This window comes from Bombina bombina, chromosome 7 (genome assembly GCF_027579735.1).
Source record: "Bombina bombina isolate aBomBom1 chromosome 7, aBomBom1.pri, whole genome shotgun sequence".
Lineage (NCBI taxonomy): Eukaryota > Metazoa > Chordata > Amphibia > Anura > Bombinatoridae > Bombina > Bombina bombina.
In genome coordinates, this window is record NC_069505.1 from 183,569,851 (window position 1) to 183,586,230 (window position 16,380).

At 38.2% G+C, this 16,380-nt stretch overlaps 1 protein-coding gene across 2 annotated transcripts in view; it reads left to right on the forward strand.

The window, feature by feature from the left end:
• The window catches only part of RAB3IL1 (RAB3A interacting protein like 1), a 156,461-nt gene extending 140,752 nt beyond the window's left edge, over positions 1-15,709 (forward strand). For both annotated transcript variants that reach the window (XM_053720463.1, XM_053720464.1), the window contains 3 exons: positions 13,732-13,831; positions 14,511-14,577; positions 14,902-15,709. In XM_053720463.1, the coding sequence (XP_053576438.1) occupies positions 13,732-13,831; positions 14,511-14,577; positions 14,902-14,984 (250 nt within the window). In that variant the 3' untranslated portion in view covers positions 14,985-15,709. The remainder of the gene's footprint in view (positions 1-13,731; positions 13,832-14,510; positions 14,578-14,901) is intronic.
• Positions 15,710-16,380: the final 671 nt, after the last annotated feature.

Genomic DNA, 16,380 nt, shown 5'->3' on the forward strand with positions numbered 1-16,380 from the left:
AACAATTACACCTAATCTAATAGCCCTATAAAAATAAGAGTCCCCCAAAATAAAAAACCCTTGCCTACAATAAACTACCAATTGCCCTTAAAAGGGCCTTTGTAGGGCATTGCCCTAATGAAATCAGCTCTTTTAGCTGTAAAAAAAATACAAACACCCCCAACAGTAAAACCCACCACCCAACCAACCCCCCAAAATAAAAAACCCAACTCTAACAAAAACCTAAGCTACCCATTGCCCTGAAAAGGGCATTTGTATGCAGAGGCGTAATTAGAATACACAGGACCCAGGTGCAAGAATCTAAGTGGTGGTATCTTCTATCTTCATCCCGGCGGCGCAGAGCTGGTCCATCAAGATGGCGTCCCTTGCATTCCTATTGGTTGATTTGATTTTTTCAAATCAGCCAATAGGATGAGAACTACTGAAATCCTATTGGCTGTTCAAATCAGCCAATAGGATGAGAACTATGGAAATCATATTGGCTGATTTGAATAGCCAATAGAATTTCAATAGCTCTCATCATATTGGCTGATTTGAACAGCCAATAGGATTTCAGTAGCTCTCATCCTATTGGCTGATTTGAATTTCAAAAATCAAATCAGCAAATAGGAATGCAAGGGACGCTATTTTGAAAAGGCTCCCTTGCATTGAAGATTTAGTGTACGGGGGTGACCGTATGAAGAGGACGCTCCGCACCGGATGTCTTCAAGGATGGACCCGCTCCGTGACGCCAGGATGAAGATAGAAGACGCCGCCGGGATGAAGATAGAAGATGTTGCCTGGATGAAGATGGAAGACGCCGCCTGGATGGATGAAAACCTCATCGCCTGCATGAAGACTTCGCCGCCTGGATTTCTGGACTTCAGAAACTGTAAGTGGATCGTTGGGGGCTACTGTAAGGGTTTTTTTTAACTTTTTTTCTGTGTTTTTATTTTTAGATTAGGGTTTGGGCTTTTTTAAAAGAGCTAAATGCCCTTTTAAGGGCAATGCAAAATAGCTAAATGCCCTTTTAGGGGCAATGCCCATACAAATGCCCTTTTCAGGGCAATGGGTAGCTTAGGTTTTTGTTAGAGGGTTGGTTGGGTGGTGGGTTTTACTGTTGGGGGGTCTTTGTATTTTTATACAGGTAAAAAGAGCTGATTTCTTTAGGGCAATGCCCTACAAAAGGCCATTTTAAGGGCTAGTGGTAGTTTATTGTAGGCTAGTTTTTTTTTTTTGGGGGGGGGCATTTTTATTTCTATAGGGCTATTAGATTAGGTGTAATTGTTTTTATTTTGGATAATTTTGTTTGTTATTTTTCATAATTTAGTGTTTATTTTTTGTAATTTAGTATTTGCAAATTTTTGTAATTTAGTATTTTTTATTTTTTGTAATTTTAGACTTAATGTGTAATTTAGTTTATTTAATTGGTAGTTATTTGAATTTTAGTATAATAGTTATGTTAGGTAAATTTATAGTTTAAACTTAGGGCGCAATCCGATATACGGCGCAAGTTTCGGCACAAGCGTGGAAACCTGCGCCGCCCGTAGTTTCAGCTCGCAACTCGAGCTATCACATATACGGCGCCGTCAGATGCTAAGGTGGCGTAAGTCTGACAAACTAGCGATGTCCAGAAATCTGCGTAAGTACAAATTTCTGGAGTCGCCAGTGACTTACGGCACTTTAGAAACTGCCGCCGCATAAAAAAACTGACAAAGTTATAAAATCACCCATAACTGTCTAACACGCCTCCCAAACATAGCCCGACACGTATACCCCTCTATCCGCAATCCCCCCTCTCACTCCTAATAATAAATATATTAACCCCTAAACCGCCGCTCCCGGACCCTGCCGCCAGCTACATTATCTATATTACCCCCTAATCTGACACCCCTACACCGCCGCTAGCTACATTAAATGTTTTACCCTCTAATGTGAGCCCCCTACCCCGCCGCCACCTACATTAACTATATTACCCCCTAATATGATCTTCCTACACCGCCGCCACCTATTTAAACTATATTACCCCCTAATATGATCCCCCTACACTGCCGCCACCTATTTAAACTATATTACCTCCTAATATGATCCCCCTACACTGCCGCCACCTATTTAAACTATATTACCCCCTAATATGATCCCCTACACCGCCGCAACCTATTAAACTATATTAACCCCTAATATGAGCCCCCTACACCGCCGCCACCTATATTATATGTACTACCCCCTAATCTAACCCCCTTACACTGCCGCCACCTATATTAAAATTATTAACCCATAATCTAATCCCCCTATACCGCCGCACCTATATTAAATTTATTAACCCTTAAAATACTAAAATTTCCCTACCACTAAACCTAAGTCTAACCCTACAAATAGCCCTGAAAAGGGCTTTTTGCGTGGCATTGCCCCAAAGTAACCAGCTCTATTACCAGCCCTTAAAAGGGCCTTTTGCGGGGCATTGCCCCAAAGTAACCAGCTCTTTTACAAGCCCTTAAAAGGGCTTTTTGCGGGGCATTGTCACAAAGTAATCAGCTCTTTTACCTGTAATCTAATCCCCCTACACCACCGCCACCTATAATAAATGTATTACCCCCTAATCTAATCCCCCTACACCGCCGCCACCTTTATTAAAATTATTAACCCCTAATCTAATCCCGCTATACCGCCGCCACCTATATTAAATTTATTAACCCCTAATCTAATCCCCCTATACCGCCGCCACCTATAATAAATTTATTAACCCCTAAAATACTAAAAATTTCCTACCACTAAACCTAAGTCTAACCCTACAAATAGCCCTGAAAAGGGCTTTTTGCGTGGCATTGCCCCAAAGTAACCAGCTCTTTTACCAGCCCTTAAAAGGGCTTTTTGCGGGGCATTGTCACAAAGTAATCAGCTCTTTTACCTATAATCTAATCCCCCTACACCGCCGCCACCAAAAATAAATGTATTACCCCCTAATCTATTCCCCCCTACACCGTCGCAACCTATATTAAATATATTAACCCCTAATCTAATCCCCCTACACCGCCGTCACCTATATTAAATATATTAACCCCTAATCTGACCCCCCTACACTGCCGCCACCTATATTAACTATATTAACCCTAATTATATTAGGGTTAATATAGTTAATATAGTTATTATATTAAATATATTAACTATATTAACCCTATCTAACTCTAACACCCCTAACTTAATTATTATTAAAATAAATCTAAATAATATTAATAATATTAACTAAATTATTCCTATTTAAAACTAAATACTTACCTATAAAATAAACCCTAAGATAGCTACAATATAATTAATAATTACATTGTAGCTATTTTAGGGTTTATATTTATTTTACAGGTAACTTGGTATTTATTTTAACTAGGTACAATAGCTGTTAAACTATTTAATACCTACCTAGTTAAAATAATTACCAATTTACCTGTAAAATAAATCCTAACCTAAATTACAAATATACCTACACTATCAATAAATTAATTAAATAAACTACAAATATCTAAACTAAAATACAATTAAATACACTAAACTAAATTACAAAAAGAAAAAAACACTAAATACAAAAAGATTACAAGATATTTAAGCTAATTAGACCTATTCTAAACCCCCTAATAAAATAACAAAGCCCCACAAAATAAAAAAAATTACAAAAGTAATCAGCTCTATTACCAGCCCTTAAAAGGGCCTTTTGTAGGGCATTGCCCCAAAGTAATCAGCTCTTTTACCTGTAAAAAAAAAAACAACCCCCCCATTACAACCCACCACCCACATACCCTTACTCTAACCCACCCAATCCCCCCTTAAAAAAACCTAAGTCTAACCCCCAAGTGCTCCTTACCTGTCCTGAAGACCGGCGGAGAAGGTCCTGTTCCAGGCGGAGAAGTCTTCTTCCAGGCAGCGACCTCTTCTTCTTCCAGGATCCAGCCGGCGCAGAGCAGAGGAGTTGAAGGCCAATGGCCGCGGAGCTGAAGACCGTCCATCTGGAACTGAAGATCGGCGACGCTGGAACTGAAGGCCGGAGCGTGGAGGATCCTCTTCATACGATCGCCGCCGTACACTGAATAGGAATTCAAGGTGCGCGATTAAAAATGGCGTCCCTTGAATTCCTATTGGCTGATTTGAGCCTTCAAATTCAAATCAGCCAATCGGATGCGAGCTACTTTAATTCGATTGGCTGATTTGAATAGCCAATAGAATTAAGAGCTACTGTAATTCTATTGGCTGATTAGAATAGATAATGGGGGGGTTGTTCTTTTTTTTACAGGTAAAAGAGCTGATTACTTTGGGGCAATGCCCCACAAAAGGCCCTTTTAAGGGTTGGTAATAGAGTTGATTACTTTTGTAATTTAGATTAGGGTAGGGAAATTTTTTTTATTTTGGGGGGCTCTGTTATTTTATTAGTTTAGATATTTGTAGTTTATTTAATTAATTTATTGATAGTTTAGGTGTATTTGTAACTTAGGTTAGAATTTATTTTACAGGTAAATTGGTAATTATTGTAACTAGGTAGCTATTAAATAGTTATTAACTATTTAACAGCTATTGTACCTAGTTAAAATAAATACCAAGTTACCTGTAAAATAAATCTAAACCCGAAAATAGCTACAATGTAATTATTAATTATATTGTAGCTATCTTAGGGTTTATTTTATAGGTAAGTATTTAGTTTTAAATAGGAATAATTTAGTTAATATTATTAATATTATTTAGATTTATTTTAATAATCATTAAGTTAGGGCTTTTAGAGTTAGATAGGGTTAATATAGTTAATATATATAATATAATAACTATATTAACTATATTGACCCTAATATAATTAGGGTTAATATAGTTAATATAGGTGGCGGCGGTGTAGGGGGGTCAGATTAGGGGTTAATATATTTAATATAGGTGGCGGCGGTGTAGGGGGATTAGATTACAGGTAAAAGAGCTGATTACTTTGTGACAATGCCCCACAAAAAGACCTTTTAAGGGCTGGTAATAGAGCTGGTTACTTTGGGGCTATGCCCCGCAAAAGGCCCTTTTAAGGGCTGGTAATAGAGCTGGTTACTTTGGGGCAATGCCACGCAAAAGGCCCTTTTCAGGGCTATTTGTAGGGTTAGACTTAGGTTTAGTGGTAGGGAAATTTTAGTATTTTATACGTTAATAAATTTAATATAGGTGGCGGCGGTATAGGGGGATTAGATTAGGGGTTAATAAATGTAATATAGGTGGCGGCGGTATAGGGGGATTAGATTAGGGGTTAATAATTTTAATATAGGTGGCGGCGGTGTAGGGGATTAGATTAGGGGGTAATACATTTATTATAGGTGTTGGCGGTGTAGGGGGATTAGATTACAGGTAAAAGAGCTGATTACTTTGTGACAATGCCCCGCAAAAAGTCCTTTTAAGGGCTGGTAAAAGAGCTGATTACTTTGGGGCAATGCCCCGCAAAAAGTCCTTTTAAGGGCTGGTAATAGAGCTGGTTACTTTGGGGCAATGCCACGCAAAAAGCCCTTTTCAGGGCTATTTTTAATTTAGTTTAGGGTAGGGACATTTTAGTATTTTAGGGGGTAATACATTTATTATAGGTGGTGGCGGTGTAGGGGGATTAGATTAGGGGTTAATACATTTAATATAGGTGGCGGCGGTGTAGGGGGATTAGATTAGGGGTTAATACATTTAATATAGGTGGCGGCGGTGTAGGGGGATTAGATTAGGGGGTAATATAGTTAAAATAGGTGACGGCGGGGTAGGGGGCTCACATTAGGGGGTAATAATTTTAATATAGATGGCGGCGGTGTAGGGGAATTATATTAGGGGTTAATAATTTAATGTAGGTGGCGGCGGGGTCCGGGAGCGGCGGTTTAGGGGTTAAACACTTTATTAGGGATTGCGGCGGGGGAGTTACGGGGCTCCAATACACAGCGTAAGGCTTGCTACGCCTGCAATTTGTGGCGAGGTGAAAATGGAGTAAGTCCTTACTCTGTATATTGGATACCAAACTGCGCTGGTTTGGTATACCTGTCTATGGGCCAAAAAACTACGTCCGAAGGCATGTAGTTCTATGTTACGCCATATATGTGATACCAAACCAGCGCAAAATTTGGCATCGCCGGCTTTTGCGGGCAACGATTTATATTGGATCGCGGCACTATTTTTTTTTTTTTTTTCACAGATAAGTTTTTATTTATTTTAAGATAGGGATATTGTAATTTTAATGTAAAGTTAGGGGGTTAATAGTTTAATTTAGTTTTTTGCGATGTGGGGGGCTGGCGGTTTAGGGGTTTGTAGGTTTATTTAGTAGCAGTGATGTGGGAGGCCAGAGATTTAGGGGCTAATAACTTTATTTAGTGGCGGCGATGTTGGGGAGCAGCAGAATAGGGGTTAATAGCTTTATTATTGTGTCTGCCATGTTGGGGTGCGGGGGAATAGGGGTTAATAACTTTATTATAGTGGCGGCGATGTCGGGGAGCGGCGGAATAGGGGTTAATAACTTTTATTAGTGGCGGCAATGTCTGGAGCGGCAGATTATGGCTTAATAAGTTTAATGTAGTGTTTGCCATGCGAGAGGGTGGCGGTTTAGGGGTTAATAGGTAGTTTATGGGTGTTAGTGTACTTTGTGACATTTTAGTTATGAGTTTTGTGAAACATTTTTGTTGCGCAAAACTCATAACTACTGCTTTCAGATAGCGGAACAGATCGTGTCGGTATAGGCTGGAACGCAAGCCTTTTAGCTTCACCACACAACTTGTAATACCGGCACTATGGAAATCCCACGCAAAACGTAATTTTTTGAGTGCGGGATTGACGTTGCGTTACAGGCTAAAATGCTTGTGGTACAGCTATACTTACAAGACTCGTAATGGCTGCGTTACTGTGTTTACACTGAAATGGCAATTTTTTCAGCGTTGAAACCATAACACACAACTCGTAATCTAGGCGATTGGTAGCAGTGTTTTGCAACAATATTTGTAGCTTTGTTATACAATGTTACAAAACACTGCTGCTATAGAATACTAAAGACACATGCACACTCCTGAGCTATTATGAGCGTACTTAGTTTTACTCTTCATTAAAATATACCAAGAGAACAAAGCAAATTTGATAACAGAAGTAAATTGGAAAGTTGTTTAAAACTGCATGCTCTATCTGAATTATGAGTTTAATTATGACTTTACTGTCTCTTTAAAAATGAGTTAAATACATGAGATAATTAATTGAGTTAGAGCTTAAACGGATAGTCTAATCTAAATGTAGCCACCAATCAGCAAGTGCTACCCAGGTTCTGAACCAAAAATGGGCCAGCTCCTAAGCTTACATTCTTACTTTTTCAAATAAAGATACCAAGAGAACGAAGAAAAATTGATAATAGGAGTAAATTAGAAAGTTGCTTAAAATTGCATGTTCTATCCGAATGATAAAAGTTCAATTTTGACTAAACTATCCCTTTAAAGGGACAGTATACTATAAAATTGTTTTTCCCTTAATGTGTTTCCAATTACTTTTTTTTACCAGCTGCAGAGTATAAAATGTATAGGATTTGCTTTTTAAGGCTTATTTGTGAATATGAATTAGCTAATTTACGGCTAGATTACGAGTTTTGCGGTAAGATGAAAAAGCAGCGTCAGCAGGTCCTAACGCTGCTTTTTCACTACCGCTGGTATTACGAGTCTTGCAGATTTAGGAGCACTGCACACGTTTTTGGCCTTACCGCAAACTGATTTACGTAAACTTCGTAAAGTCTTTTTTCTATGGACTTCCATAGCGCCAGTATTACGAGTCTGTCCTGGGAGGCCAAAAAGTGAGCAGTACACCCTACTCCGTCAAGATTCCTAACGCATTTTAAAGTCAGTAGTTATGAGTTTTACACTACAACGCCGTAGCATAAAACTCATAACTAAAGTGCTAAAAAGTACACTAACACCCATAAACTACCTATTAACCCCTAAACCGAGGTCCTCCCGCATCGCAAACACTAAAATAACATTTTTAACCCCTAATCTGCCGCTCCAGACATCGCCGCCACTATAAATAAACATATTAACCCCTAAACTGCCACATTCCCTCCTCGCAAACTCTAGTTAAATAATATTAACCCCTAATCTGCCGCCCCTAACATCGCCGCCACCTACATTATACTTATTAACCCCTAATCTTCCGCTCTGGACATCGCCGCCACCTACATTATATGTATTAACCCCTAATCTGCTGCCCCCAACATCGCCGCCATCTACCTACATTTATTAACCCCTAATCTGCCATCCCCAACGTCGCTTCCACTATATTAAATTTATTAACCTCTAAACCTAAGTCTAACCCTAACACCCCCTAACTTAAATATAATTTAAATAAATCTAAATAAAATTACTATCATTAAATACATTATTCCTATTTAAAACTAAATACTTACCTATAAAATAAACCCTAACGGCTAGATTTGGAGTTTTGTCGGTAACGACCCGAAAAACTAACGCCGGCTTTTTTCTGGCCGCACCATAAAAATAACTCTGGTATTGAGAGTCCACATAAAGGCTGCGTTAGGCTCCAAAAAAGGAGCGTAGAGCATTTTTAGCACAGCTTCAACTCTCAATACCAGAGTTGCTTACGCAAGCGGCCAGCCTAAAAAACGTGCTCGTACACGATTCCCCCATAGGAAACAATGGGGCTGTTTGAGCTGAAAAAAAACCTAACACCTGCAAAAAAGCCGCGTTCAGCTCTTAACGCAGCCCCATTGTTTGCTATGGGGAAACACTTCCTACGTCTGCACCTAACACTCTAACATGTACCCCGAGTCTAAACACCCCTAACCTTACACTTATTAACCCCTAATCTGCCGCCCCCGCTATCGCTGACACCTGCATTTTATTTTTAACCCCTAATCTGCCGCTCCGTAAACCGCCGCTACTTACATTATCCCTATGTACCCCTAATCTGCTGCCCCTAACACCGCCGACCCCTATATTATATTTATTAACCCCTAATCTGCCCCCCTCAACGTCGCCTCCACCTGCCTACACTTATTAACCCCTAATCTGCCGAGCGGACCGCACCGCTATTATAATAAAGTTATTAACCCCTAATCCGCCTCACTAACCCTATAATAAATAGTATTAACCCCTAATCTGCCCTCCCTAACATCGCCGACACCTAACTTCAATTATTAACCCCTAATCTGCCGACCGGAGCTCACCGCTATTCTAATAAATGGATTAACCCCTAAAGCTAAGTCTAACCCTAACACTAACACCCCCCTAAATTAAATATAATTTTAATCTAACGAAATTAATTAACTCTTATTAAATAAATTATTCCTATTTTAAGCTAAATACTTACCTGTAAAATAAACCCTAATATAGCTACAATATAAATTATAATTATATTATAGCTATTTTAGGATTTATATTTATTTTACAGGTAACTTTGTATTTATTTTAACCAGGTACAATAGCTATTAAATAGTTAAGAACTATTTAATAGCTAAAATAGTTAAAATAATTACAAAATTACCTGTAAAATAAATACTAACCTAAGTTACAATTAAACCTAACACTACACTATCAATAAATTAATTAAATAAATTACCTACAATTACCTACAATTAACCTAACACTACACTATCAATAAATTAATTAAATACAATTCCTACAAATAAATACAATTAAATAAACTAGCTAAAGTACAAAAAATAAAAAAGAACTAAGTTACAAAAAATAAAAAAATATTTACAAACATAAGAAAAATATTACAACAATTTTAAACTAATTACACCTACTCTAAGCCCCCTAATAAAACAACAAAGCCCCCCAAAATAAAAAATGCCCTACCCTATTCTAAATTAATAAAGTTAAAAGCTCTTTTACCTTACCAGCCCTGAACAGGGCCCTTTGTGGGGCATGCCCCAAAGAATTCAGCTCTTTTGCCTGTAAAAAAAAAACATACAATACCCCCCCCCCAACATTACAACCCACCACCCATATACCCCTAATCTAACCCAAACCCCCCTTAAATAAACCTAACACTAAGCCCCTGAAGATCATCCTACCTTGTCTTCACCTCACCAGGTATCACCGATCCGTCCTGGCTCCAAAATCTTCATCCAACCCAAGCGGGGGTTGGCGATCCATCATCCGGTGGCTGAAGAGGTCCAGAAGAGGCTCCAAAGTCTTCATCCTATCCGGGAAGAAGAGGCGATCCGGACCGGCAACCATCTTGATCCAAGCGGCATCTTCTGTCTTCATCCGATGACGACTGGCTCCATCCTGAAGACCTCCACCGCGGACCCATCTTCTTCCGGCGACGTCCAACTGAAGAATGATGGTTCCTTTAAGGGACGTCATCCAAGATGGCGTCCCTCGAATTCCGATTGGCTGATAGGATTCTATCAGCCAATCGGAATTAAGGTAGGAATATTCTGATTGGCTGATGGAATCAGCCAATCAGAATCAAGTTCAATCCGATTGGCTGATCCAATCAGCCAATCCGATTGAGCTCGCATTCTATTGGCTGTTCCTATTAACTATTTAATAACTACCTAGCTAAAAAAAATACACATTTACCTGTAAAATAAAACCTAACCTAAGTTACAATAACACCTAACCTTACACTATAATTAAATAAATTCCCTACATTAAATACAATTAAATAAATTAAATTAGCTAAATCACAACCCCCCCACTAAATATCACTTTAAGTGACGTCATCCAAGATGGCGTCCCTTAGTTTCCGATTGGCTGATAGAATTCAAATATAAGGTTAATAGAAATACTTATAAACAACGCAATACACTCCAGCAGGTAAAGTGGATCATTGTGAACAAATTAAAGGGGAGAATTTTTTGGAGTAAACTGTCCCTTTAAGGGTTTTGTGCTAATGAAAATGCCTTTCTTTAAAATAGGGATTTTGAAATTTCAGATCTAAAATGTATTTTATATTTAAGGTTTATGTTAAATCGAGTTTCTATGGGAGATCATTGGCACTTAAATCTTGTTTGTCACCACATTTTACCTGTACAGGATGCACCAAAATCCTAAAATGTAGTAATTAGTAAATAAAGGATAACCCTGTGGTAGAGCCACTGGGGCCTATTTATCAAGCCGTCAACCGCAAATACACTGGAATCCCGCAGCGTAATTGTGGAGAGCCTGATTCCCCTTATTTATCAAACCCTACAGATCGGCAAAAGTAGAATTTTGTGACGTAACATACGATCTGCCAGTCAAAGTCCGACACAGATCGATGCTTACGTCATTACAGATGTTCCGAATGCAAATTCGGCACTATCTGACTACTTTTGTAAGTTAACAAATTCTCGCTCGGCACTATTCTGGCCCAGCGTACCCGGTTTTCAATCCGCCGCCCTGGAGGCGGCGGATGCCATAGGAATCAATGGGAGTCTGAAAGCAGTGAAAGCTCATGTTCGCTGCTGCCTGATATCCCATTGATTCCTATGGGAGAATAAAGTTATGTTTACACCTAACACCCTAACATGTACCCGGAGTCTAAACACCCCTAATCTGCCGCCCCCAACACCGCCGCCACCTACATTATACTTATTAACCCCTAATCTGCCCCCCCCCAACACCGCCGCCACCTACATTATGTTATTAACCCATAATCTGCCCCCCCCACACCGCCGCCACCTAATTATGTTATTAACCTCTAATCTGCCCCCCTACACCGCCGCCACCTACATTATGTTATTAACCCCTAATCTGCCCCCCTACTCTGCCGCCACCTACATTATGTTATTAACCAATAATCTGCCATCCCCGTCGCCACCACTATATTAAATTTATTAACCCCTAAACCTAAGTCTAACCCTAACACCCCCTAACTTAAATCTAATTTAAAAAAATATAAATAAAACTACTATCATTAACTACATTATTCCTATTTAAAACTAAATACTTACCTATAAAATAAACCCTAAGATAGCTACAACATAACTAATAGTTACATTGTAGTTAGCTTAGGATTTATTTTTATTTTACGGGCAAGTTTGTATTTATTTTAACTAGGTAGAATAGTTATTAAATGGTTATTAACTATTTAATAACTACCTAGCTAAAATAAATACAAATTGACCTGTAAAATAAAACCTAACCTAAGTTACAATTACATCTAACACTACACTACAATTAAATAAATTACATACAATTAACTAAATTATATACAATTATCTAAAGTACAAAACCCCCCCACTAAATTACAGAAAATAATAAACAAAATACAGAAATTTAAACTAATTACATCTAATCTAATAGCCCTATCAAAATAAAAAAGCCCCCCCAAAATAAGAAAAAACCCTAGCCTAAACTAAACTACCAATAGTCCTTAAAAGGGCCTTTTGCGGGGCATTGTCCCAAAGTAATCAGCTCTTTTAACTGTAAAAAAAAATACAAACAAACCCCACAACAGTAAAACCCACCACCCACACAAACAACCCCCCCAAAAAAAATACTAACTAAAAAAACCTAAGCTCCCCATTGCCCTGAAAAGGGCAGTTAGCTCTTTTGCGACCCAAAGCCCTAACCTAAAAATAAAACCCACCCAATACACCCTTAAAAAAACCTAACACTAACCCCCTGAAGATTGACTTACCGGGGAACGTCTTCATTCAAGCCGGGCAGAAGTTATAGTTATTTAAATTAGATTTAAGTTAGGGGGTGTTAGGATTAGACTTAGATTTAGGGGTTAATAAATTTAATATAGTGGCGGCGACGTTGGGGACGTCAGATTAGGGGTTAATAAGTATTATGTAGGTGGCGACGGTGTACGGGGCAGATTAGGGGTTAATAACATAATTTAGTTGGCCGTGGTGTAGGGGGCGGCAGATTAGGGGTTAATAAGTATAATGTAGGTGGCGGTGGGCTCCGGGAGCGGCAGTTTAGGGGTTAATAACTTTATTTAGTTGCAATGGGGTCCGGGAGCGGCGGGATAGGAGTAAAACAGTTTAGTATAGTGTGGGTGTTTAGTGACAGTATACCAATAAAGCTGGGAAAAAGCTGAAAAGCAGCGAGATTGATGACTGTTAGTTAACAACAGTCCGCTGCTCATCGCCCCGTACTTGGTGCGCAGCTTTTTGACAGCTTTTTTGGTAACTTTGGAGAACGTCCGCAGCAGCGATGTTAGGCGATCTTAGGCGAGCGTTTTGGTGCCGGCGAATGCAAGTAAGTTGACGGGTTGATAAATAGGTGCCACTGACTTAAATAAAAGTGTGAAAGGTTTAACCCTTTAAGTGCGCATGATGTGGTCATCATCTGCACAATGTATTTAGCTTGGATAACGATCAAATATCGCTATTAGCAGGGGGGTCTTTTGGAGATCATCACAGCCCCCCTGCACTTACATCTCATCCCTGGTGATTTAGGGCTTTGGCATCACCTGTCGAATCCAAGCTCCGGTGCCCGGAAGTGCCGGGAAGGAGAAGAGGACTTAAGCGAGCTGGATAAAAGGGTTGGTGTTTAACCCCTCAATCTCAGCTCCCTTTAGACCTAGAAATATATATATAAATATCCAGAGTAATTAGTCTGCACTAATGTTTCCAGATGGATTTTTAGCTACAGCTATACAATATTTATATATGTAATATGTATAGAATTGTTTGTATATCTTCATATGCTTTAAATCTTTACTCAAAGCCGCTGTTGTGGTGCCAGACAGGGGATCTAATGTGTCCAGTTGAGTATTCTTGTTCATTTATATCTTTGTGCTTTTGGTTTTTTTTACATTTTGTCCCTGTACCTCTCTATATAGGAAATGTGCGCTCAGTGGCCTATCGCGTTCCTGCCGCCATCGCATCAAGCTGGGGGATTCTGAAAACTACTATTTCATCTCACCATCCTGCCGGTACAGGGTAAGGCCATTGAATTACCACTTATATCTCATTACCCAGGAGCTTTAAATCTAAGCAGTCTGGTTACATAATTTAGAGAAAGATATTCATTATATATATGTAAATAACAATATAATGTATATATATACTTTCATATATATATATATATATAAAGTATATTAATAAATAACTATATACGGTTTATGTATAAATAAACATATATGGTATGTATGTATGTGTGTGTGTATATATATATATATATATATATATTTATATATATATATATATATATATATATATATATATATACTATATATATTTATATAGAAAGACCATATACAGTTTATATATAAGTATGTGTGTATATATGTATGTGTGTGTGTTAATACATATATATATATATATATATATATATATATATATATATATATAAACCTATACAGTATGTGTGTATTTATATATACTGTATATATATTTATATATGTGTGTGTGTATATATACTGTATGTATATATAAATAACCATAAACAGTTGTGTGTGTGTGTATATATATATATATATATATATATATATATGTATATGTATATATGTGTGTGTGCGTGAATAAATATATATATATATATATAGATATAGATATGTGTATATGTAAATAACCATATTCGGTATATATGTATAAATAACCATTTGTCTTTGTGCCACAGATAACAGCCGTGTGTAATTTTTTCACTTACATCCGTTATATACAACAGGGTCTGGTACGACAAGACAGTAAGTAATGACAGAGGTGATTGTATTTTAATGATTTTTATTAAAAACTTTTTTTAAATGATTTAGAGTTGCTGCATCACTAGTGATGTCATGACATGCTCTTTATTACAGTATGTCATTTTGTTACAACAATGGCCCATTAATCTATGTGTTTAACATCTAACTGGCAGTTAATGTGTGAATAAATTGGAACGTGGATGTTTGCATTACAGTGTCTGTATAAATAATGTGATTACACCCCCTATAGCTGTATTGCAGAACCGCCTTATCCTGAGATGCACAGTTACACCCAGATCATAATACGCGTGTTCTGTGTTCCTACAGCGGAGCTGGTTTTCTGGGAGATCATGAGACTTCGCAGGGAGATGTCAATGGCTAAACTAGGCTTCTACATCAATGACCTGTAGTTCCATCTGTGAGCCATATCTTACACGGGAGAGAAATGGATTGTCCTGAACAGGAACATAAGAGCACAAGAGTACGTTCACTAGTCATGAGAACACTATAGAACCAGGGCCGGACTGGCAATAAAAAGCAGCCCTGGAAAAATATGAAGACCAGCCCTATTTTCTGTTGAGTCGTTAGATTGCACATGCCCCATTTTTCTCAAAGGGGATTACAGGGTTACTCCTTCCCCAATATTTTTTCACAATTAAATTATATTACTTTGTATTAAATAAAAATGTCAGATTGATGTTATATAGGCACCCTACAACCCTATTGCATCCATTAATACCACATTTAAATTGTAGCTTTCCAGCCCCAGCAGCTGCAGCCCACCGGGAAATTTCCTGGTATCCTGGTAGGCCAATCCGGCCCTGTATAGAACATTAGATCATTCTAATACTGCAAAAAGATGTCTAGTTAAAGCAGCATTACCGACCATTAGACCTCACATCTACGTCGTCTGTATTACCTTACATCATAGGCTAGAATTGGAGCAGATCCTGATGTAGCTATAATTATTATCAGTGTCTGATCTGCGCATGGATGTACGTCCCTGGTGCGGTGCAGAGAAAGGGGAGTAGTGATACCAAGTAACTGTTTCATAGGTTTTATTGTTTTTTTAATGGTTATGATTGCAATGGAGTCATAAAATAAACTCCAAAGAGAGTTTAAATCCAAGAGATAATCTTTAGGAAGTCAGTCTGTGCATTAATTTTATTATGATTGGATGGTAATGTTTCTTTAAGGCGTAGGCTACCGTATCGATATATATATATATATATATATATATATATATGTATATATATATGTAAGATAGAAATGGCTGCAGCACTCCAAGTTGTTTTTTATAACATTTTTATTACAAGCAGTGAAATACAGGCGACGTTTCGGGCCTCTGCCCTTTCTCAAGCCAAGTCACTTGGCTTGAGAAAGGGCAGAGGCCCGAAACGTCGCCTGTATTTCACTGCTTGTAATAAAAATGTTATAAAAAACAACTTGGAGTGCTGCAGCCATTTCTATCTTACATATTAATACCTGTCAAGGTGAGACAGCGGCTGCTTGCACCCTTATCGAGGACAGAATTGGTGCTGGACGTTAACTTGTTTATGTATATATATATATATATATACATACTGTATATATATATATATATATATGTGTGTGTGTGTGTGTGTGTGTGTGTGTGTGTACTTTCAAACATGGGCAAATAGGTAACTGTTGTACAGTCTGAAGAAGGATGTAAATATAGAGTGGGTACTTGTGTGTATTTATACATATATCCATATGTATATAACAAAAAACGCTCAATTTACGTCATCAGGTGCTGCAATACCTGCATGTATGTCTTTGACCCTT